This window comes from Pogoniulus pusillus, chromosome 2 (assembly GCF_015220805.1).
Source record: "Pogoniulus pusillus isolate bPogPus1 chromosome 2, bPogPus1.pri, whole genome shotgun sequence".
NCBI lineage: Eukaryota > Metazoa > Chordata > Aves > Piciformes > Lybiidae > Pogoniulus > Pogoniulus pusillus.
Genome location: NC_087265.1, coordinates 5875271 through 5900008, shown reverse-complemented (window position 1 = coordinate 5900008; position 24738 = coordinate 5875271). Strand labels below are relative to the sequence as shown.

General features: G+C 48.4%; 1 protein-coding gene across 1 annotated transcript in view; it reads left to right on the top strand.

The window, feature by feature from the left end:
* Window positions 1-24738, top strand: part of NEB (nebulin) — a 218009-nt gene that overhangs the window by 15558 nt on the left and 177713 nt on the right. The window contains exons 4-20 of the mRNA XM_064154908.1: window positions 468-698; window positions 2396-2503; window positions 4742-4846; window positions 5677-5781; window positions 5897-6001; window positions 6987-7091; window positions 11850-11954; window positions 12646-12753; window positions 14469-14585; window positions 15787-15888; window positions 15981-16088; window positions 16178-16282; window positions 18927-19025; window positions 20948-21052; window positions 21762-21869; window positions 22899-23210; window positions 24158-24364. Coding sequence (XP_064010978.1) covers window positions 468-698; window positions 2396-2503; window positions 4742-4846; window positions 5677-5781; window positions 5897-6001; window positions 6987-7091; window positions 11850-11954; window positions 12646-12753; window positions 14469-14585; window positions 15787-15888; window positions 15981-16088; window positions 16178-16282; window positions 18927-19025; window positions 20948-21052; window positions 21762-21869; window positions 22899-23210; window positions 24158-24364 — 2235 coding nt within the window. The remainder of the gene's footprint in view (window positions 1-467; window positions 699-2395; window positions 2504-4741; window positions 4847-5676; window positions 5782-5896; window positions 6002-6986; window positions 7092-11849; window positions 11955-12645; window positions 12754-14468; window positions 14586-15786; window positions 15889-15980; window positions 16089-16177; window positions 16283-18926; window positions 19026-20947; window positions 21053-21761; window positions 21870-22898; window positions 23211-24157; window positions 24365-24738) is intronic.

Genomic DNA, 24738 nt, shown 5'->3' with positions numbered 1-24738 from the left:
CACGACAGGATGGCAAAGACTTGGCCTTGGCTGTCTCCTGTGTCTAGGCCTTTCCTTTTGCATGAAGACAGTAAGCATCTTTGAACTGCCTCCACAGATTTCAGTTATGTCATTAGAAGCCCTGATTCTGTTTCTTCAACACAAATTGGGCACTGAGAATGTTTCTGCACTGGGCTGTAGTTGCCAGTGGTGTTGCCACCTGAGAACTCTCCAGATTCCATGCGAAAAAGAGGCCACAAAAGCCTTCTGGATACTTACAGAGTTTGATAGCAGCCATTCCCTTCATTCCTTGTGGGAGATTTTTAGCTTGAGTGATCCCAGCAGGAAAATGGTCACTGACTTTTGGTCCTGCAGATGGTTCCTAGATAAGCCCTGAGCATCCTTTGCTGAGAATAGGGCAGGTGAAAATTGCTCATTGGGTGGTCTATAGTCGTAAAACAAACAATTCTTTTCTTCTTTATTCCCAGGTGGTCACTGAGATCACTGAGACTGTTAGTACAGACTACACAGACTACACAGATTCTGAAACAACTACCTACACAACTGAGCCTGCAAAACCTCCTTCTCCTGCTGCTGCTGCTGCTGGAGATGCACCAGCTCCAGTCAGGAAGAAGACAATCCGGACAAAAGTGGACACATCCAAGTTTTTGACACCTTACCTGCAACACAGTAATAAAATGAAGGACCTGTTCAGTGAGGTAAAGTCTTTCTTGAGGAACATCAGCTTTAAAAGTATTTAATAGGCACCTTCCTGCTGCTGTTTCATCTCCTGTGTTTAATTTTGTGTGGTATATTATTAATGTGGCTTGCCTGAAGTAGAAGGTTTCCTTCTTTTAATTAGCCATTCTCTTGCCTCTCCTCTTTTCTGCTTGAGTGCATGAGATATGAAAAGTGCCTTGAGGCAGGTGGCTGAATGCTGTCAGAGATGTCAGGTAATAGGACTCCTGCACTGCTTGTAGTGTCTGAGTGAAGGATCATAGAATAGTTTTGGTTGGAAAAGACCTCTAAGGTCATAGAGTCCAACCTTCAACCCAACACCACCATGGCCATTAAACCCTGACCCAAAGTGCCATGGCCACACATTTCTTGAACACCTCCAGGCATGGTGACTCCACCACTGCCCTGGGCAGCCTGTGCCAGTGCCTGCCCACTCTTGCAGCAAAGAAATTGTTGCTGATCTCCAACCTAAACCTCCCCTGACACAGTTTCAGGCCATTTCCTTTTGTTTTAGCATTTGTTACTGGGGGAGAAGAGCCAAATCTCCACCTCACTCTAACCTCCTTTCAGGGAGCTGTAGAGAGCAATGAGGTCTCCCCTCAGCCTCCTCTTCTCCACACTAAACACCCCCAGTTTCTCAGGTGCTCCTCCCCAGCACTGTTCTCCAGACCTTTCCCCAGCTTTGTTGCCCTTCTCTGGACCTGCTTCAGCCCCTCAGTGTCATTCTTGGAGTGAGGAGCCCAAAACTGAACCTAGGATGATAACAGAGACTAATGTTTCTTGAACAGCAAATCTCAGTATTATTTCTAAGAGAATATTACTTTATGTCTCTACCTATACTCAAGTAAAAATCTTTGTGCACGGTGTACAGGAACAAGGAGCAACCTAAATCCCTGATGTGGCATAGCAAAGCCCAGTAAACCAATAAGAGAGTCTGTTGTGGAAAGAGGAAAACCACTCTGCACAGAGCCTCTTTCCTGTATTTTAAAGTCTGTTATCCACCAGCATGCACTCTTTAGAGGGTAATGTGAGAGCTCAGGTCTAGGAGTGCTACCCTCACCCACATATTTGCTTTATCTTTGGTCACTGAACCAAATAACTACGAGTTTATCAATATCAAACTCCTAAGGAGAATATAATCAGTTGAAAGTTAACTAAAGCAGGCTAAAGATAGAAATTTGTGGATTAATTCATAGAGTGGTTCAGGTTGGAAGGGACACTAAAGATGACCTAGTTCCAACCCCCTGCCATGGGCAAGGACACCTTCCACTAGGACAGGTTGCTCAAGGCCTTGTCCAGCCTGGCCTTGAACACCTTCAGGGAGAGGGCATCCACAACCTCCCTGGGCAACCTGTTCTAGTGTTTCACCACCCTCACTGGAAAGAATCTCTTCCTAATATTTGGTCTACAGCTCCAATCTTCAAGCTTCAGCCCATTGCCTCTCATCCTATCAGTACTAGCTCTTGTCAAAATGGGTGCTTTGTCCTGTGTCAGATGGAAGAAAATCAGCTGGTTGAAGTAATCACAACTCTGTAAATATAACTGATGCCAGTTTCTGTTATTCCATTATCTGCCCCAAATGCCTTCACTAACCAGATAAAGAAGTCAGCAGTTGCTATATTGTTTCTGCAGGGCTTTAGGATGCATCTTAATTGTATTTGTCACTGTTTTCTTGCAGAACAAGTACAAAGAGAAATACAGGAAAGAAAAAGGCAAACCCTATGCTTCCACAAGTGATACCCCAGAGATCCGCAGGATCAAGAAAGTGCAGGAGCAGCTCAGTGAGGTAGGCAGCAAGGGTCAGGATTTGCTGAGTGGGAAAGCAGCAAATCGAGTCACAGGTTGAAATGATGGAAATGGAAGTCCTCCTTTTGGGGTGATATGGTGCTAAGGCAGACAGAAAGTTCAGCAGAAAGAAGAGTGAGGAACACAGAGCATGATTGTGAGTGCTGCCTTGTGGGTTCAAATTGAGGGTTCTCAGGAAGCAAGAATCAAGAACCACAGAATTAACCAGGTTGGAAAAGACCTCTAGGATCATCGAGTCCAACCTATCACCTAACCTTTCTTATTAACTAAACCATGACACAAAGTGCCTCATCCAGCCTCCTCTTAAACACCTCCAGGGATGGCGACTCCACCACCTCCACGGGCAGCCCATTCCAATGCCAATCACTCTTGCTCTGAAGAACTTCTTCCTAACATCCAGCCTGAACCTGCCCTGGTAGCTTGAGGCTGTGTCCTCTTGTTCTGTCACTGGGTGCCTGGGAGAAAAAAACAAACCCCACTTAGCTACAACCTCTCTTCAAGTAGCTGTAGCCAGCAATGAGGTCTGCCCTGAGCCTCCTCTTCTGCAGGCTACACATCCCCGGTTCCCTCAGCCTCTCCTCACAGGGCTGTGCTCCAGGCCCCTCACCAGCCTTGGTGCTCTTCTTTGGACACGTTCAAGCACCTCAACATCTTTCTGAAATTGAGGGCCCCAGAACTGGACACAGTACTCAAGATGTGACCTAACCAGTGCTGAGCACAGGGATGTGGTGGCTCCTTCCTGGCTGACCCACAGCACTACTTCATTGTGCCTAAAGAGGTCTCATAGCTTCTGACTGGGAGGTACAGGCATGGGAGATGGTTCACAGATTGCATTGGGTTGGGAGGGAGCCACAAAGGTCACTTTGTCCAACCTCCCTGCAGTGAGCAGAGGCAACTCAAACTAGTTCATGTTGCTCAGGGCCACATCAAGTTTGATCTTGAACTGTCTTCAGGAAGAGGGACCTCAAGCACATCCCTGGGCAATCTGTATTTCACCACTCTCACTGTGAAGAGCTTCCTCTAATGTCCAACCTGCTCCACTCTCAAACCATTGCCCCTTGTCTTATCACCACAGGCACTTATAGACACCTCCTCCCCAGCCTTCCTGTAGGCCCCCTTCAGTTATTGAAGTGCAGCTCTAAGGTTGCCCTGAAGCCTTCTCCTCTGCAGGCTGAGCAGCCCAAATTCTTTCAACCTGTTCTTACAGAGGTTTGTAGCTTCCCTCTGGACCCACTACAGCAGGTTCATATCACTCTTGTGTTGGAGCTCACCAGTGCTCAGGAGGAGAGTGTGTGCTAAGTTCTGCTCCACTCCTGACAAGATACTTTGAGGACCATGATGCAGCAATTCATGTGCTAATGCTGTCGAGCTGGGAGTGGTATCACCATGTCGAGGTGGTTCTGTACCCGCTGGGCACAATCAGTGGAATAGAACAGAATGATGCTGGGTGGAAAAGACCTTCAAGACTATAAAGTCCAACCATTATCTAACTCTGTCAAGTCTGGTGCTAAACCATGTATCTGGATCACATCTCTGCATCTTTGAAACACTGCTGGGGTTAGGGATTCAACCACTTCCCTGGGCAGCCTCTTCCAGTGTTTGAGAATCTTTTCAGGGTATGAGTTTCTTCTGATATCTAACCTAAGCCTCCTTTGGTGCAACTCAAGGCCATTCCCTGTCATCCTGTCACTTGTTAAAGCAAGAGGAGACCGACCCCATCTTGCTCCAAACTCCTCTCAGGGAGTTACAGAGAGCAAAGCCTCCTTTTGTGCAGGTTGAACAGCCCCAGGTCCCTCAGCTGCTCCTCACCAGCCCTGTTGTGCAGACTGTGATGGTTCTGGTTTGACACTGCAGATGACGTTTGCATGGCAATGAGCTGTGCAGTGCAGATGTACCACATAGCAGGGGGATCTCTCCATCTCCTTAGACAAGGTGGGGGTGTACTCTTCAGAAGAGCTCTGATTACAGGACGACACTGCCTCCAACTTGGATTCACAGCTCTTGAACCTGTCTCCAGGCTGCATTTCTTTGTCAGTTGACTCACAAGAAGTTGGTTTCCATAGGATGCCTCTCTGAGGAACAGCTGGTTCCTAAATACTCAAATTGAGTTCAGGTTTTGGGTGCTTGCAGCATCAAGAAGTCGATGTTCTGCTTTTAAATGCCAAACTGTCAGATTTGGCTGTGAATGTGACAGTGTTTTTTTGGGTGCCTGGTGCAGGTGAAATACCGCATGGCTGGGGAAGTTGCCAGAACTATCTGCCACGTTGATGAGAAGGCCATGGACATAGAACATGCAAAGAAGGTGTCACAGCAAGTGAGCAAGGTGAGAGTTCTGGCTTTCTGGCAGGCTTGGTGTATCATGAGGTTGCTGCTATGAATAAATGTTTGAACTTGGGGCTCTAAAGCTGTGTTTATACAATGGTTTAGAAGCACAAGGAGGGAGAGCAGAGGAGGTCACAAGGTGAGAGTAAGTACAGAACGGTTTGGGACAGAAGGGTCCTTCAAGATCATCTAGTTCCAACCTCCTGATGTGGACAGGGATGCCTCCCACTAGACCAGCTTGCTCAAGGGCCTGGCTTTGAACACTTGCAGGGTTGGAGAACTTCCACAGCTTCTCTGGGCAACCTGTTCCAGTGCCTTACCACCCTCATGGAGAAGAATTTTTTCCCAGTGTCTAATCTAAATCCAGCTTCTTCCAGTTTGAAGCCATCACCTCTCATCGTGTCACTATGGGCCTCTGTAAAAAGTCCCTCCCCAGCTCTCCTGTATCCCTCTTCAGATACTGGAAGGCTGCTCTGAGGTCTCCCTGAAGCCTTCTCTCCTCCAGACTGAGCAACCCCAACTGTCTCAGCCTGTCCTCACAGCAGAGGTGCTGTAACCTTTGGATCATCTTTATGGCTCTTCCAACAGTTCAATGCCCTCCTTGCGTTGGGGGCTTTAGAGCTGGACCCAGAACTGCAGTTGGAGTCTTATGAGAGTGAAGTAGAAGAGGGCAATCACCTCCCATATTAAATGCTTTCAGTTGGCATTAAATGTTACTGGTTTAAGAGCTTTCCCTTGGGGAAAAGAAAAATCTTTGTATCATGGAGTTAGTTCACTAAAGACAATGTTTTCTAATGATGGAGTAACAAATGTGCTGCTCTTTCTTTCCAGGTATTATACAAACAGAACTGGGAGGAGAATAAAGATAAGTACCTGCTTCCCCCTGATGCTCCAGAGCTCGTGAATGCAATAAAAAACACAGCAATGTTCAGCAAGGTAAGAGGGGAAAACCTCCCCAAAAAATCACAGGCCTGGGCAGCTGAAGTGCAAGAATCATCCCACATCAAAGGTGAATTCATAACAAACATCCTGACGTTTTCCTGTTGTTTAGAAACTCTATACTGAGGACTGGGAAGGAGACAAAACATTGTTCTATCCCTACAATGACAGTCCAGAGCTCAGAAGAGTGGCAGAGGCTCAAAAGTCTCTGAGTGATGTAAGTATCAAAGCTGGATTGACAGCTGCATGACTGCACAGTGTAACTGGGTGGGCATCTTGGTAGACTTTGAGTAGGTAGAGAAGCTTCTTAATGCAACAGAAGGTCAAAATACATGGGTGGGCTCTGATAGTAGTGATATTTGAATTCAAAAAATAGGTGCTTTAGAGCAGTGTAAATCTGTTGGCAATTTGATGCCAGATGATGAGTGAAATACCCAATTTATTACAGGTCTTCTGAGGTAAGCAGCAAGAGGATCTCCTGTATCTCTCCATATTCCTGGAGAAACTCTCAGGCTTGGCTCTAAGCCCAGTTTTCACTGTTGTGACTGCAAATCTGTCTCTCTAGAATCACAAAGAGTCACAGATTGGTTTGGATTATTCAGCTGTGAGTGAACTTGGAAGCCGTTCAGCATTAGATCTTGATTTGTCTCCTGTGTTTTGGGTTGAAAGTGACCTCCAAAGGTCATCCAGTCCAATCCTCTCTGCAGTCAGCAGAGACGTCCTCAACTAGATCATGTTGCCCAGAGCCCTGTTGAAGCCTCACCTTGAATATCTCCAGGGATGGGGCCTCAGCCACCTCCCTGGGTAACCTGCTTCAGTGTTCCAGCACCCTCACAGTGCAGAACCTGTTCTAATTCTCCTCTTCTCTAGATTGAAGCCTTTGCCTCTCAGCCTGTCTCTGCAGATAAAGAGTAAGGCATTCATGAGGTTGTGTGTGATTTGCTGAACCCTTCAAGCAGTTTTCTGGATGTTCAGAAGTTCACTAGTCCAGGTTTATCAGGAGCAGCAGAGAACTATCCATGAAAACATTCCCAAGGAACTGATTCTTTCCCTCTGCAAGAGACTCCTCAGTAGCCCTCCAGCATAGAGAGATGAAAAGGGCTCATGCTGCAGTAGCTGTGGGCAGAACTGCTTTTGTTGATGACAGCGTTGGTGCTTCAGTTGGTGATTCCTCTAAGTGTTGACTTCTTTCCTGTTTTCAGATTGTCTACAAAAAAGGGCACGATGAACGTAAATCTAAGTTCACTTCTCTGCCAGATCCACCTGAAGTGGAACAAGCCAAGAAAGTGACAAGGCAGCTGAGCGATGTGAGTAGAGTGCAGAGCTCTTCTCTCTGCAGAAATGTCACTTTTGGGGTGAGGGAGGCAAAAAAGGTACCTGAAGGAAGGGAGAACAAAAGAAAAGAGCAGAGCTCATATGAAGAAGCCTCTGGTTTTCAGTGCTGGAAGCCAGTTCCCTTCCCTGAAGTGCCTAAGAGAAAATGCTGCCCCAGCCTCGGGTGAAAGGTGAAACTTTGTTCTTGCCAGTGAGTTCAGATTCCACAGAGCAATGTGTTTAGTTATTGGTCAGCATTGTGAAGGTTCCCTTTTCAGTCTTCTCCAGGCTAAACAGTGCCAGGTCTCAGCCTCTCCTCATCAGAAAAATGCTCCAGAACCCTCAGCATCTTTGTAGTCTCTGCTGGATGCATCCTAGGCACCACTGACAAGAGTCTGGCCCCATCCTCCTGCCCTCCACCTTTTAACTTGTTGAGCCTTGAGCAGATTCCCTTTGGGGCTACTCTTCTGCAGGCTCCACAGCCCCAGCTCTCAGCTCACAGAGATGCTCCAAGCCCCTCAGCATTCTTGGAGCCTCCACTGGACTCTCTCCAGTATAGTTGCCTGTATCTCTCTTGAACCTGGGAAATCAGAACTGGACCCATTAGTCCAGATGTGACTTCACTAAGGCAGAAGAGAGGGACAGGAGAACCTTCCTCAACCTGCTGCCCACACTCTTCTCAGAGAGTTGCATTAATCTCTTGTGGTTACATTAATCCCTTGAAACAAACCCATTTGGTAGGTGAAATAAGGTAGCATTTCACATAGGCAAAATGTCTTTAGTCATAGAATCAGTCAGGGTTGGAAGGGACCACAAGGATCATCCAGTTCCAGCCCCCTTGCCATGGATAGGGACACCTCACACTAGATCAGGCTGTCTAGAGCCTCATCCAGCCTGGCCTTAAACACCTCCAGGGATGAGGCTTCCACCACCTCCCTGGGCAACTTGTCCCAGGGTCTCACCACCCTCGTGGTGAAGAACTTCTTCCTAACATCCAGTCTGAACCTACCCATTTCTAGCTGTGTTCCATTCCCTCCCGAGTCCTATCACTACCTGACACCCTAAAAAGTCCCTCCCCAGCTTTCTTATGGGACTTTAATCTTACCTTTCTTAATCTTACTTTCCACAGCATAAAAGCTCAGTTGTCATCAAGAAAATGGTTAGATGTTTAAGAGGGGCAGGGATCTGCTGGAGAGGGTCCAGCAGAGGGCTGCGAGGATGATGAGGGGACTGGAAGGCATGGCTGATGAGGAGAGGCTGAGGGACCTGAGGCTGTTTAGTCTGGAGAAGAGAAGACTGAGAGGGGATTTGATCAATGTTTCTAAGTATCTGAAGGCTGCCAGGAGGGGGGGGACAGGCTCTGCTCACTGCTGCCTGGGATAGGACAAGGAGCAATGGGTGTAAGTCGCAGCAGAAGTTCCATCTTAACACAAGAGCGAACTTCTTTCCTGTAAGGGTCCCAGAGCACTGGCACAGGCTGCCCAGAGAGGTTGTGGAGTCTCCTTCTCTGGAGCCTGTCAAGGCCTGTCTGGATGTGTTCCTCTGTGATCTGTGTTAGTATTGTCCTGCTCTGGCAGGGGAGTTGGACAAGATGATCTCCTTGGGTCCCTTCCAACCCCTAACATCCTGTGATCTTGTGATGTGTAAAAAGCAACATCAGTGACACAGTGCTTTGAAATGAAGAAAATAGCAACCTACTAAATGCTAAGCTAACTAAAATGTAGATTTTTCTTTTTAAACCTTGGGTTTGATATTTAGGTTGTGGTAGCAATTTAAAAGACCAGTTTAAAAAGATCATTTCTCTGGGGGAAAAAAAAAAGGAATTTAAGTTGGAATTTCAAGCAACCATTTTGATTGTGAATTACACCACCCCCACCCCCTATTTATTTATTTATTTATTTAAGTTAAGCACTAAAAAAATGTAGAAGTACCTCCTGTGGAAAGTGATGGTGACTGTAGCTGCCAATGCAGCACAAAGTCAAACCTTGGGAAGACAGGAACTGTGTTGAAATGGTTGCTACAAGATTCCCACGTGCTTGAGCGTGGTCTCATAGCAATCACACCAAGCAGCCCAAAGATTCAAAGAGATTCTTCCTAACAAATTTCAGCAGCAATAACCACTAAGTTCTGCCTCCTAGAAGAGGGGATTCATTTCTCTCTCTGTTTTCAGTCAGAGAAATCACTGAAGACTGAATGTTAGTGAGGAATACCACACAAACTCCACACGATTCAATGTGAATCCCACCGGAGACCTTTATTATCACACACTATCACAGTATCATCAAAGTTGGCAGAGACCTCATAGATCATCAAGTCCAACCCTTTACCACAGAGCTCAAGGCTAGACCATGGCACCAAGTGCCACGTCCAATCCTGCCTTGAACAGCTCCAGAGACGGCGACTCCACCACCTCCCCGGGCAGCCCATTCCAGTGCCCAATGACTCTCTCAGGGAAGAACTTTCTCCTCACCTCGAGCCTAAATTTCCCCTGGCATAGCTTGAGGCTGTGTCCTCTTGTTCTGGTGCTGGCCACCTGAGAGAAGAGAGCAACCTCCTCCTGGCCACAACCTCCCCTCAGGTAGTTGTAGACAGCAATAAGGTCTCCCCTGAGCCTCCTCTTCTCCAGGCTAACCAATCCCAGCTCCCTCAGCCTCTCCTCGTAGGGCTGTGCTCAAGGCCTCTCCCCAGCCTCGTCGCCCTTCTCTGGACATGCTCAAGCATCTCAATGTCCCTCCTAAACTGGGGGGCCCAGAACTGAACACAGTACTCAAGGTGTGGTCTAACCAGTGCAGAGTACAGGGGCAGAGTGACCTCCCTGCTCCTGCTGACCACACCATTCCTGATACAGGCCAGGATGCCACTGGCTCTCTTGGCCACCTGGGCACACTGCTGGCTCATGTTCAGGCAGGTATCAATCAGCACCCCCAGATCCCTCTCTGTCTGGCTGCTCTCAGTCACTCTGACCCCAGCCTGTATCTCTGCATGGGGTTGTTGTGGCCAAAGTGCAGCACCCTGCACTTGGAGCTATTGAACCCCATCCCATTGGACTCTGCCCATCTATCCAGGCTGCCAAGGTCCCACTGCAGAGCCCTTCTGCCCTCCAACCCAGTCACATCTGCCCCCAGCTTAGTGTCATCTGCAAACTTGCTGATGACTGACTCAGTTATTGTTCACTCTGACTCCATTTATTTAGTCTTGAGCATGGAGCACACACCTACACATTAGCATAATCTAGGCAAGAACAACTCAGACTCTTACATACATCACACCTTGTTTTTCTCATAAGCCAGGTGCCCCACTATCTTTCCTCTCCCGTGGGAGGCATCCTGAAGCTGTGGGAACCAAGGCTGAATGGTCACAGGCTGGCCGGTTTTATTCCTTCTCACATCACATTCCCGCAACTGAAGTGGCCAAATTCTATTTAATGTTGCTTTGACAATAACTGATAAAGGGGTTGTAAGGCAGAGGGAATCATAGAATGGTTTGGAAAGGATCTTAAAGATTATCTAGTTTCAATCCCACTGCCATGAGCAGGGACAGCCTCCTACTAGACCAGGTTGCTCAAGGCTTCATCCAACCTGGCTTTCAATACTTCCAGGCTTGGATTATAGAATCACAGAACTGTTTTGGTTAGGAAAGACCACTAAGCTCATCCAGTCCAACCATCAACCCAGCACCACCATGGACGTTAAACCATGTCCCCAGAGTACCATGATTAGTAGGATTGGTTTAAAGATATTTGTGCATAAAAATAAGATCACAGAGCCAAAAGTTTCAACAGCTGGAACCAGTCTATCACCAAAGAAATCTGGATCCTCCATCTGACCAGCCTGTTGTGGTGCCTCACCACCCTCATGGGCAAGAATTTCTTCCTAATGCCTCATCTAAATCCATCTTTTCCCATTCTCATCTTGTCCCTGCCTGCCTCTGGAAAAGGTGTAGCAACTTTCAAAAGACCTTTGAACCCAAATCTGTGGAACAAACCCACAGTTGTTTCTTGGGGACTCAATTTTATCACAGAATCACAAAATGTTAGCTGTTGGAAGGGACCTTGACAGATCATCTAGTCTAACCCCCCTGCCACAGCAGAGTCATCTAGCATAGGTCACAGTATCACAGTATCACCAAGGTTGGAAGAGACCTCACAGATCATCAAGTCCAACCCTTTACCACAATTCTCAGGGCTAGACCATGGCACCAAGTGCCACACCCAATCCTGCCTTGAACAGCTCCAGGGACAGCGACTCCACCACCTCCCTGGGCAGCCCATTCCAGTAGCCATCCAGGTCATCTAGGAACATGTCCAGGTTCCTATGTGTCTCTGGAGAAGGACACTCCATAACCATTCTGGGCAGACTGCTCCAGTGCTCTGTACACCCTCACAGTGAAGAAGTTTTTCCTTGTGCTCAGGTGGAACCTCCTATGCTCTGTCTTGCACCCATTGCCCCTTGCCCTATCATTGGGCATCGCTGAGAAGAGCCTGGCTCCATACTCCCAACACTCACCCTTCAGTGAGGTCACCCCTACAAGAGCTGGATGCAATAGAATGCTGCAGATTGGAAAGGCTTTTTGCTGTCTGTTTGCTTTTCTGGTTGGCTTTGTGGTAAACTTTAGCTCTCCTACTGTAACTCCAAATGTATTTGATAAGAATGAATGCTTTCAGCTATAATCCCTTTTGCCTGCTACAATAAGGATGTATCCTTTCTATCAGGCAATCTGCAATAATGCAATATCCTTTCATTTTCTTCTAGGTTATTTACCACAAGGACTATAAAACCAATGTCAAAGGCAAGTGGAGTCAGACTCCATGCTATGATGTGGCAGTTGCAAAAATGAATGCAGAAAATCTAAGCATGGTAAGTGAGGACTTCAGAAAATCTCTAACAGATTCATCCTCTCTTTATGTTCATATAGAAAGCACTGAAGGATTTTTGCCTGGTTCAGGGAACTGTAGAATTGTTTGGGTTGGAAAAGCCATCTGGTCCAACCATCAACCCAACTTCACCGAGGCCATTAAACCCTGCCCCAAAGTGCCATGCCCACGTGGTTTTTTCAGCACCTCCAGGGAAGGTGACTCCACCACCTTCCTGAGCAGCCTGTTCCAATGCCTGACTGCTCTTGCAGCAAAGAAATTGTTGCTCATCTCCAACCTAAACCTCCCCGACACAATTTCAGGCCATTTCCTCTCGTTCTACCACCACCCCCCACCTCACTCCAGCCTCCTTTCAGGGAGCTGTAGAGAGTGATGAGCTCTCCTCTCAGCCTCCTCTTCTCCAGACTAAACACCTCCAGTTCCCTCAGCTGCTTCTCACCAGCCCTGTTCTCCAGACCCTTCACCAGATTTGTTGCCCTTCCCTGGACCTGCTCCAACCCCTCAATGCCCTCCTTGGAGTGAGTGGCCCAAAATAGAACCCAGTATCTGAGGTGCAACCTCGCCAGTGCTGATTACAGGGGAATCATTTGCTAAATAAGCTACTTGGTGGATGTCTGATTTATGATGTAAGTGCATTTGATAGGCTGTTTTCTGTTTGTCTACCTTCCTCACAGAGAAAATACCAGGAAGACTTTGAAAACATGAAAGACCAAATCTACTTTATGCAGACTGAGACTCCAGAGTATGAAGCTAATAAGCGAGCTTCAGAAAACATCAGCAAGGTGTGTCCTGTGTGCTGCCTGTTGGCTGGCTTCAGAATGGCAGAATCACAGAGTGTCAGGGGCTGGAAGGGACCTGCAAAGCTCAGCCAGTCCAACCTCCCTGCCAGAGCAGGACCTGCAAAGCTCATCCATTCCAACCTCACTGCCAGAGCAGGACCTGCAAAGCTCAGCCAGTCCAACCTCCCTGCCAGAGCAGGACCTGCAAAGCTCAGCCAGTCCAGCCCCCTGCCAGAGCAGCAGCACCTAGAGCAGGTCACATAGGAACACATCCAGGCAGGTTTTGAATATCTCCAGAGAGGGAGACTCCACAGCCCCCCTGGGCAGCCTGTTCCAGGGTTCTGTCACCCTCACAGGGGAAAAAATTCCTCCTCATGTTTACTTGGAGCTTCCTCTGCCTCAGCTTCCACCCAGTGCCCCTTGTGCTGTCACTGGGCATCACCCAGCAGAGCCTGGCTCCAGCCTCCTGCCACTCACCCTCCACATCTTTATAACCACTGCTGAGGTCACCTCTCAGTCTCCTCTTCTCCAAGCAGCACAGCCCCAGCTCCTCAGGCTCCTCTCATAAGAGGGATCTTCCATTCCCCTAATCATCTTTGTGGCTCTGTGCTGGACTCTCTCAAGTAGTTCTATGTCCCTCTTGAACTGGAGTGGGGCAGAGTTCTGAAGTCACAGAAATACTGAATTTTCTAGATTGGAAAAGACCTTTAAATTCATCCAGTCCAATCATTAACCTAACACCTCCAGGGAGGGGACATTCACAACCTCCCTGGGTGACCTATGCCAGTGTCTCACCACCCTCACTCCAAAGAACCCTTTCCTAACATCCAGTTTCAGTCTCTTCTCTGCCAATTTAAACCCATTACCCCTTGTCCTGTCGTTACAAGACCTTGTCAGTAGTCCCTCCCCAGCCCTCCTGTACGCCCCCTTCAGATACTGGAAGGCCACTCCAAGGTCTCCTGGAAGCCTTCTCCAGGCTGCAGAGCCCCAACTCTTGTAGCCTGTCCTCATAGCAGAGCTGCTGCAGCCCTCTGAGCATCTTGGTGGCCTCCTCTGGACTGACTCCAACAGCTCCATATCTTTCTTGTGCTGGAGGCTCCAGAATTATACACAGTACTCCAAGTGGGGTCCTGTGTGCAGTTTGACCTTGAATGTCACCTTATGACCTTCCATGATAGCACCCATCAAGTGAGTTTTCTTTCAGTGAAGGAGAATTTGCTCCATTGTTTTGTTGTGATGCTGTGTGGTTGATTTTGAGTTGGAGCAAATCACAAATGTTCTTAAGCAAACCAATTTAGGCTGGCTGAATGTGGAGCAGTTTTCCAGTTTTTATCTCTGTGATGCTGTGCTGGACCATCTTTTGTCCAACATACAGAACTCCTCTGGCTTCTGCACTAGAATCTGCATCAACAGAGGCAATCTCTGGTCATTGTTGTAAGAATGTGACTATTCAGAGCTGTGAGCTGATAGCTGGCAAAGCAGAGTGTCTGGAGAGGGACCTAGCAGTGGGGACATCAGCTAAATAGCTCTTGATTGTTTTATGTCTCTGCCTCCCATCTCCTCACCCACTCAAATCTCCAATCTGAGTGTCTCCATGATTCCTGATTTAAAACCCAGGATATCTTCCTCAGAAGTTTGTGATGATAAAGATTAGGGAGCTTTTGGCTTTCAGTAGTGATCTCTAAGCCCTCACCCTGTTTATTTTCATTCTTTTGAAGAAAAAATACAGAGCAGACTATGAGAAGAACAAAGCTATTGCAGACTATAATGTGCTGCCTGCCACAGAGAACCCCTTGCTGAAGCAGTTGAAAGCTGCAGGAAACATACTGAGTGATGTAAGTATTGTCAAAGTATCATAGGATGGTTTGGGTTGGAAGGGACCTTCAAGATCATCTAGTTCCAACCCCCCCACAATAGGCAGGGACACCTTCAACTAGACCAGGTTGTTCAAAGCCTTGACCAACCTGGTCTTGAAGTACAGCAGAGTGGTTTTCAGCTAAACTCAGTTCTTCCCAAGGCTTCTCCTTTGGATCTCTTGAGTTTTACAGACCAACATCTGTCATGAGATCCCACCACCCAGAACTATGTAGGTATTGAGACATTTCTCCACACAGAATATAGCAGTAGCTGTGGTGTGATGTTTGGGGGTAGTTAATTATTGTGTAGTTCATTTTAGACCCCTGTGGAAAATGGGTCAGAGGATGGCAGTTCTTCCCACCCTGCTTTAAGGGAGTTCAGTTGGTGCAAATAAGGATAAAAGCTGTGGCACTTTCACACACTCCTGTAGTGGCTCTGGTTGTTCATTGTCATGGCTTTACTTGCTGTTTTCACCTGCCTGGACAGAAGTTGCCTATTTCTCAGTCCCAAAAGTTCCAACCCCATTAGTCAGATCTTCCTCTACAGACTCAAGGGTCACTCTAAAGAGCTTAAGTAGTCATTGGAATCACAGAAACCTTCAGGTTGGATCACCAAGTCTGACCCATATCCTACTTAGAATCATAGAATCAACCAGGTTGGAAGAGACCTCCAATCTCATCCAGCCCAACCTAGCACCCAGCCCTATCCAGTCAACCAGACCATGGCACTAAGTGCCTCAGCCAGGCTTGGCTTCAACACCTCCAGGGTTGGTGACTCCACCACCTCCCTGGGCAGCCCATTCCAATGCCTGACCACTTCTGCTGGGAAAAGGTTTTTCCAACTATCCAGTCTAAACCTACCCAGTGGCAGTTTGAGGCCATTCCCTCTTGTTCTGTCACTACTTACCTGTGAGAAGAGACTGGCACCAACCTCTCCACAAGGTCCTTTCAGGTAGCTGTAGGCAGTGATGAGGTCTTCCCTCATCTTCCTCTCTTTCAAACTCACCATCTCCATCATCTTCAGTCACTCCTCATAAAGCTGAATTAAAATGCCCTCTGATTTTTAGCCTTCTGGCAAAGCTTTTCTCTCAAACCATTTCAGTTTTGCCTGTGCTGGGTTGAAGGTGTTGTGAGTGGCAGGGAACTCTGCCTGACCCAAAGTGATTTTTTTCTTCTGCAGAAGCTGTACAAAGAAGCCTATGAACAATCCAAAGGAAACAGAATGAACTACTGTGACACCCCCAAGTTCCAGATTGACAATGCCATGAAGAACTTCAGTGATGTGTGTATCTGAATGGTGTGGTGCTGCTCAGTGCTGACACCCCTGATTTACTTTGCTTTGTCAACTTGTGTTTGGTTTGGTTTGTTTTCCAGGTTAAATATAAAGATTCCTACCAAAAGAATATTTTGGGACACTATTTGGGCAGCTTTGAGGACCCACATCACACACACTGCATGCAGGTGGAAGCTATGAAGAGTGATGTAAGTGTGGCAAACGTTTGCACCATCATACTTCCATTTTAGAGAAAACTCAGCTGGGGTTTCTCACTCAATGATGCTTTTGTTCCTAGAAAAATTACAAAGCAGATTATGAGGAGGAAAAGACAAAATGCTACTTCCCTCAGACCATAACTCAGGAGTATGAAGCCATTAAGAAGTTGGAGCAATGTAAAGATGTAAGTACAGGACACTGGTTGTACTCAAGTAGCCACCTATACACAGTATCTGCTTCTGAGGCAGGTAGACATTTATGCTGTGGTTCCAGTTCACAGATTCACAGAAGGGTTGGAAGGGAGCCTCAAAAGTCATCTTGTCCAATCTCCTGCAGTCATCAGGGACATCTCCAGCTAGATCAAGTTGCTCAGGGCCTTATCAAGTCTGACCTTGAATGTTTTCAGGGATGGGGCCTCAAGCATATATCTGGATGACCTGTTCTGGTAGAATCACAGAATCAAGCAGGTTGGAAGAGACCTCCAAGCTCATCCAGTCCAACCTAGCACCCAGCCCTCTCCAATCAACCAGACCATGGCACTAAGTGCCCCAGCCAGGCTTTGCTTGAACACCTCCAGGGACAGTGCCTCCACCACCTCCCTGGGCAGCCCATTCCAATGCCAATCACTCTCTCTGACAACAACTTCCTAACAACATCCAGCCCATACTTTCCCCAGCACAACTTGAGACTCTGTCCCCTGGTTCTGTTGTTGGTATTTCACTATCCTTATTGTGAAGAACTTCCTCCTGATGTCCAGTCTAAATCTCCCCTGCTCCAGTTTCAAACCATTGCCCCTCACCCTATCACCACAGGCCCTTCTAAGCAGTCCTTCCCCAGCCTTGCTGTAGATCCCCTCTTTAGATATTGAAATTCATCTCTAAGGTCTCCCTGGAGCCTTCTCTTCTCCAGGCTGAACAGCCTCAACTCTCTCAGCCTGTCCCCATAGGGGAGGTTCTCCAGCCCTCTGATCATCTTCATGGCCTCCTCTGGACCTGTCCATCAGGTTCATGCCTCTCTTGTGTCAAGGGTCCCCAAGCTGGGCATGGGTCTCACCAGCTCCATCTGCTTGCCACACTTCTTTTGTTGCAGTCTAGGATGCCATCGGCCTGGGCTGCAGGTGCCCATTGCTGGCTCTCATCCAGCTTCTTATCCTTCGACTTAACTCGCATGAGTTTGGAGTTCAGGCTTAGCACATGTGGCTTTTAACCACTACGTTCATCTGCACTTGTGAGCCCTTGGTGACATCTAGTGATCGATACCGGTATAGCACCACCTGGTTTTGAGCAGCTGAGCTCCATTTAAACAGAGGGAGAGTACCAAAATGAGGGACGAACCCCAAACATTTACTTCCTTAAGCCAAAGTATTTTTACATTTATGAAATCATAGAATGGCAGGGGTTGGAAGTGACCTCTGAAGATCATCAAGTCCAACCCCCCCCCTGCCAAAAGAGAATCACCCAGAGCAAGTCAGGCAGGAATAAAGCCAGATGGATGTCTGTATTTTAACAGTACTTTAGTTGCTTTAATTAATAATAGTTTTATTTCGTTATCAATAGTTGGAGAGTACTTTACATATGTGGATATAACATACTAACATTCATAGAATCAAGCAGGTTGGAAGGGACCTCTGAGCTCATCCAGTCCTACCTAGCACCCAGCCCTAGCCAGCCAACCAGACCATGGCACTAAGTGCCCCAGCCAGGCTTGGCTTCAACACCTCCAGGCACAGCAACTCCACCACCTCCCTGGGCAGCCCATTCCAATGCCAATCACTCTCTCTGACAACAACTTCCTCCTCACATCCAGCCTAGACCTCCCCTGCCACAACTTGAGACTCTGTCCCCTTCTTCTGTTGCTGTTTGCCTGGCAGCAGAGCCCAACCCCACCTGGCTACAGCCTCCCTTCAGGTAGCTGCAGGCAGCAATGAGCTCTGCCCTGAGCCTCCTCTTCTGCAGACTGTACACCCCCAGCTCCCTCAGCCTCTCCTCACAGGGCTGTGCTCCAGGCTTCTCTCCAGCTTCATCACCCTTCTCTGGACACCTTCCAGCACCTCAACATCTCTCTTGAATTGAGGAGCCCAGAACTGGAAGTTTCATCTGAACAACAAAAGAATAGACTAAATTTTGGAACAAAATCTACCCTAAAGTTTCTATCATGTGGATTTCTCACTAGTGGTTTTCTTTAAGAGGCAATGGAATGTTTAAAATGGGCCAAATAATATGAAGATTCTGTTGCCATGGTTTATGTCTCTGTGTGTATATAATTTTCTTTCAAGGAATGTCAAGGTAAGTCTTGGCTTGGCTGTAAAACACTTTGAAGAATGTCCATATGCTCTCAGGTGTAGATTACACTGTACCCCATGCTTTAAAATACTGTTATTATCCAAAATGTTAACATTTAGGCTTTAAAAGTACTTCTAACACTTTCATTTTCTCTCTGCTGATGTTAAAAAAGGATTTAATCTGCACACATGCCAGAACTGCTGATGATCATAGAATGGTCTGGGTTGAAAGGGACCTCCAAAGGTCATCCAGTCCAACCCCCTCTGCAGTCAGCAGAATCCTCTACTAGGTCAGGTTGCCCAGAGCCCTGTTGTTGAGCCTCACCTTGAGTACCTTCAGGGATGAGGCCTCAACTGTCTCCCTGGGCACTCTGTTCCAGTGTTCCACCATGCTCATGGTGCAGAACTTGTTCCTAAAATCCAATCTGAGTCTCCTTTTCTCTGGTTTGAAACCATTTTCCCTTGTCCTGTCTTTGTAATCCCAACTCTAAGCCTTATGAAATGCTCACAGGAACTTTCTGCAAATATGTTTATTCTCTTCCTTCAGCACACCTACAAGAAGCATCCTGATCAAACTAAATTTACTCAAGTGACTGACTCTCCAGTGCAGAAGCAGGCAGAGATCAACAGCAAACAGCTGAGTGATGTAAGTAAACTGGTTGCTATACTCTGACATAGAATCATATAGAATCATAGAATCAACTAGGTTGGAAGAGACCTCCAAGATCATCCAGTCCAACCTATCCCCCAGCCCTATCCAATAAACTAGACCATGGCACTAAGTGCCTCATCCAGTCATGACCAAGTTCTGCCCTGTGGCCACCTTTGCTTTATCTTCCAGTTTTGAGAGAGCTCACACACACCAGCTCAGAAACAGTTGTGGGTGTTCAAAGGTTCCCTTGCCTCTGCTAGACAAGTGGATTTGCATCCCTCCCTAACAGGTTCTAGTCATCAAAGAATGTCCCAGTGTCAAAAAATGCCAGACTCTTGTGATGATAACAGCCATAGAATCATTTGGGTAGGAAGGGACCTTTAAGGTCATGAAGTTCTGCAGCACTGCCAAGTCACCACCAAACCATGGCCCTCAGCACCCTTACACGGCTTTAGAAGCCCTCCAAGCATGGGGACTTCTCCCCCACTGCTCTGGGCAGCCTGTTTGGAGCTTGACAACCCTTTCAGGGAAGAAATTGTTTCTCGTGTCCAACCTAAACCTCCACTGGCACAACCTGAGGGCATTTTCTCTTGTCCTCTCACTTGTTCTTTGTGAGAAGAGATCGACATCCACCTCACTGCAACCTCCTTCTGGGGAACTGTAGAGAGCAAGAAGGTCTCCCCTCAGCTGAGCAACTCACTCTTAAGTTGCTAAGGAAGAAGCCAGTAAGGGTTTTGACCACCCACTGGGCAAGGACTTAGTCTCTGACTTTCCTTGTGGAGGAAGTAACAGGAGGGCTTCAAGTTGTGTTACTCAGCACTACAAAGCATTTACAGTCTACAAACACTGGGCTGCTAAATGTCTGTCTTCTTCTTCTTTCATTTCCCTTTCTCTCTCTTTCCCCTCCTGCCTGCTCCCTCTCTGTCCCCTCCTGCCTGCTCTCTCTCTGTCCCCTCCTGCCTGCTCTCTCTCTGTCCCCTCCTGCCTGCTCTCTCTCTGTCCCCTCCTGCCTGCTCCCTCTCTGTCCCCTCCTGCCTGCTCCCTCTCTGTCCCCTCCTGCCTGCTCCCTCTCTGTCCCCTCCTGCCTGCTCCCTCTCTTTCCCCTCCTGCCTGCTCCCTCTCTGTCCCCTCCTGCCTGCTCCCTCTCTTTCCCCTCCTGCCTGCTCCCTCTCTGTCCCCTCCTGCCTGCTCTCTCTCTGTCCCCTCCTGCCTGCTCTCTCTCTGTCCCCTCCTGCCTGCTCTCTCTCTGTCCCCTCCTGCCTGCTCCCTCTCTTTCCCCTCCTGCCTGCTCCCTCTCTGTCCCCTCCTGCCTGCTCTCTCTCTCTGTCCCCTCCTGCCTGCTCTCTCTCTCTGTCCCCTCCTGCCTGCTCTCTCTCTCTGTCCCCTCCTGCCTGCTCTCTCTCTCTGTCCCCTCCTGCCTGCTCTCTCTCTCTGTCCCCTCCTGCCTGCTCTCTCTCTGTCCCCTCCTGCCTGCTCTCTCTCTGTCCCCTCCTGCCTGCTCTCTCTCTGTCCCCTCCTGCCTGCTCTCTCTCTGTCCCCTCCTGCCTGCTCTCTCTCTGTCCCCTCCTGCCTGCTCTCTCTCTGTCCCCTCCTGCCTGCTCTCTCTCTGTCCCCTCCTGCCTGCTCTCTCTCTGTCCCCTCCTGCCTGCTCTCTCTCTGTCCCCTCCTGCCTGCTCCCTCTCTGTCCCCTCCTGCCTGCTCTCTCTCTGTCCCCTCCTGCCTGCTCTCTCTCTGTCCCCTCCTGCCTGCTCTCTCTCTGTCCCCTCCTGCCTGCTCTCTCTCTGTCCCCTCCTGCCTGCTCTCTCTCTGTCCCCTCCTGCCTGCTCTCTCTCTGTCCCCTCCTGCCTGCTCCCTCTCTGTCCCCTCTTGCTGTTCTGCCTTCATCTTTCTCTCCTCTTCCCTCTTTGTCTATGCAGATACTGTATAAAGCCAAAGGTGAAGAAGTTATTCACAAGTACCACCTCCCTCCAGATGTGCCCCAGTTTATACAGGCTAAAGTCAACGCCTACAACATCAGTGATGTAAGTATAATTGGAACCCAGAGCTCTTGGTCCTCTTTACAACATGAAGTTTCTGTTCACAGGTTGTCAGGGGTTGGAAGGAACCCAAAGAGATCACTGAGTCCAAGCTCCCTGCTAGAGCAGGACCATAAAATCTAGCTCAGGTCACAGAGGAACACATCTAGACAGGCCTTGAAAGGCTCCAGAGAAGGAGACTCCACAACCTCTCTGGGCAGCCTGTGCCAGGGCTCTGGGACCCTTACAGTCAAGAAGTTCCCCCTTGTGTAGAGGTGGAACCTCCTGTGCTGCAGCTTCCATCCATTGCTCCTTGTCCTATCCCAGGCAGCAGTGAGCAGAGCCTGTCCCCTCCTTCTGACCCCCAGCCCCCAGATATTTACAAATATTGATCAAATCCCCTCTCAGTCTTCTCTTCTCCAGACTAAACAGCCCCAGGTCCCTCAGCCTCTCCTCATCAGGCAATGCTCCAGTCCCCTCATCATCCTTGTAGCTCTCTGCTGGCCTCTCTCCAGCAGATCCCTGTCCCTCTGAAACTGGGGAGTCCAAAACTGAACACAGTACTCAAGTTGGGGGACTCAGCAGGGCAGAGTAGAGGGACAGGAGAAGCTCCCTTGATCTGCTGGACAGACTCGATCCCATTGGCCTTCTTGGCCACAAGGGCACATTGGTGTCAGCTAGAAACCGTTTGCTCAGAATTCACCTTTTCTTCCAGAACTATTACAAAGCTGGATTGGAAGAGTTAAAATCCAAAGGCTATGATCTGAAAATCGATGCTATTCCTATCCAGGCTGCCAAGGCTGCTAGACAGGCTGCGAGTGATGTGAGTACCTCCTTCCTAAAGGAATTGTTTAATCCTTAAGAGCTTAGTTAAACAGTGCACAGGTTTCTCCAGACAGCATTATGAGAGGTGAGAATCATAGAATGGTTTGGGTTGAAAAGGATCTCCAAAGGTCATCTAGTGCAACCACCTCTGCACTAAGCAGATTTTGGCCAGAGCCCTGTCAAGCCTCACCTTGAATATCTCCAGGGATGGGACATCAACCACCTCCCTGGGCAACATGTTCTGGTGTTCCACTACCCTCATGGTGCAGAACTTGTTCCTAACATCCAATCTAACTCTCTTCTTCTCTAGTTTGAAGTCGTTGCCCCTTGGCCCTTATGAATAGTCTCTCTCCATCCTTCTTGTAGATTCTTAGTCTTTCCCAGAGGCTTAGCTTGTGTGGAACTTACTTTGTGCTCACCTTAGAATTGCAGCATCATTTTGGTTGGAAGAGACCTTTAAAATGGTCAAGTCCGACCATTAACTCAGTGCTACCAGGTCACCACTAAACCGTGGCCATTAGCATCTCATCTCCACGGCTTTGAAACCCCTGCCGGGATGGAGACTCCGTCTTGCTTGCTTTAGACAGGCAAATGCTACCACACTGTGGTTGTTAACCCACATTTCAGAGGAGAGATTACATCAGCAGCTCTTGCAATCCTTCCGTGACATGTTTCCAGGAAAGAGCATCTGGTTTCTGCCCTCCCTCCCTCCTCCCTCCCTTTCTCCCTTTCCCTCTCCCTTCTTCCCTCCCTCCCTCCCTGCCTCTCCCCCTCCCTCCCTCCCTCCCTCCCCCCCTCCCTCTCTCCCTCCCCCCCTCCCCGCCTCTCCCCCTCCTTCCCTCTCTCCCCGCCTCTCCCCCTCCTTCCCTCTCTCCCCGCCTCTCCCCCTCCCTCCCTCTCTGCCTCTCCCCCTCCCTCCCTCCCTCTCTCCCCCTCCCCCCCTCTCTCCGCCTCCCCCTTTTCTCCCCCTTCTCCCCACTGGTGTCTCTTTCAGTCAGCACAGCACACCTCTCTGCTCCCTTTCCAGTACAAATACAAGGAAGCCTATGAGAAGGCTCGGGGGAAGCACGTTGGCTTCAGAAGCCTGCAAGATGACCCTAAGCTTGTCCACTACATGAACGTAGCCAAGATTCAGTCTGATCGCGAGTACAAGAAAGACTATGAGAAGGCCAAGACTAACTACCATACACCTCCAGACTCGTTCAGTGTCCAGGCTGCTAAACATTCTCAGGATGTAGCTTCCAACACCCACTACAAAAACCTGATCCATCACTACACTTACCTGCCAGATGCCATGGCTGTGGAGCTTGCAAAGAACATGATGGAAATTCAGAGTGATGTAAGTATTCCCATGATCCCAGTTCCATGGAGGTTTGCCTGCATGCTGTGGCAAAGGAAAGACAGGTCTCTATGAAATGAAAATGGCCATTCCTAGGGGGGATGGTGGTCTGAGTTTCCTGTCTCCTAGAGAAGATCATTAGGAGTTTGTTTTGCTTTATTCTTTAGGGCTTCTTTGAAGTTGTCTTGGTTATATGCTCATGTGAGATAAGTATGATGGTGTAGTTGGACTATTATTAACTACCTGGGACAAAGGAGTGGACAAAACCTAACTGTTGATATTATTAGAGATACTTCCAGAGACATCTGGCATAGAAGATCTCTCCTGGGACCTTCTAGATCCTTCGTGCAAACAAATAGTTATTGGGGCACTCTGTACCTCTTGTTGGAGATGGAATTTGGCTCTGGATGGATCCCTGCAGAGGTCTGGGTTGGAAGGAACCCTAGAGATCATCTACTTCACCCTCTCTGCCATGGGCAGGGACACCTCTCAACTAGACCTCGAAGCTCCATCCAACCTGTCTGGAATGCTTCCAGGGGAGGGGCATCCACAACCTCCCTGGGCAGCCTATTCCAGAGTCTCACCACTGTCATATTGAAGACCTTCCTCCTAACATCCAGTCTAACACTACTCTCCCTTCAGCTTCAAACCATTCCCCCTTCTTCTGTTGCTAGACAACCTCATGAAAAGTCTCTCTCCAGCCTTCCTGTAGGGTAACTTCAGCTCTCAGGTCCCTCCTTCTCCAGGCTGAACATCCCCATCTCCCTCAGCCTGTGCTCAGAGCAGAGGTGCTCCAGTCCTTGGATCATCTTTGTGGCCTTCCTCTGTACTCTCCGAGACCCCTGCTGTTAGTGAACAGACTGGTTAGGCTGTGGTCATTGTTTTGAACAGAGTTATTACAGCTCTGGGGAGAAAATCTTACTCCATCTTGGCTTTCTCTCTTCCAGAATGCCTACAAACAGGATTACAACAGCTGGTTCAAGGGTATTGGATGGAGCCCCCTTGGTTCTCTGGATGTTGAAAAGGCCAAAAAGGCTGGAGAAGCCCTAAATGAAAAGAAATATCGACAGCACCCTGGGACCCTCAAATTTACAAGCTTGAATGATTCCATGGCAATGCTTTTAGCTCAGGACAACACCAAGAAGCTGAGTGATGTAAGATAATTGTTGTTACTCATTTATGAGTTAGATGTGACTGGCTGACAGGCCAGCTCAGAAACCTTTCCATCTTAAAACTGGAAAAACAGTAAAATTGCAATTTGTTGGTAAGAATGAAACAGAATTAGAATGGTTTGAGTTGGAAAGGGACCTTAAAGACCATCCAATTCCAACCCCCTGCCGTGGGCAAGGACACTTTGTAAGAGATTAGGTTGCTCAAGGACCCATGCAACCTGGCTTTGAGCACTTCCAGGCTTGGAGCTTCTCTGAGCAGTTCTCTGTTCCAGTGCTTGGTACTGGAAGAATTTCCTCCTAATGTCTAATCTAAATTGAGCTTCTTCCAGTTTGAAGCCATTAGCCTTTGTCCTGTC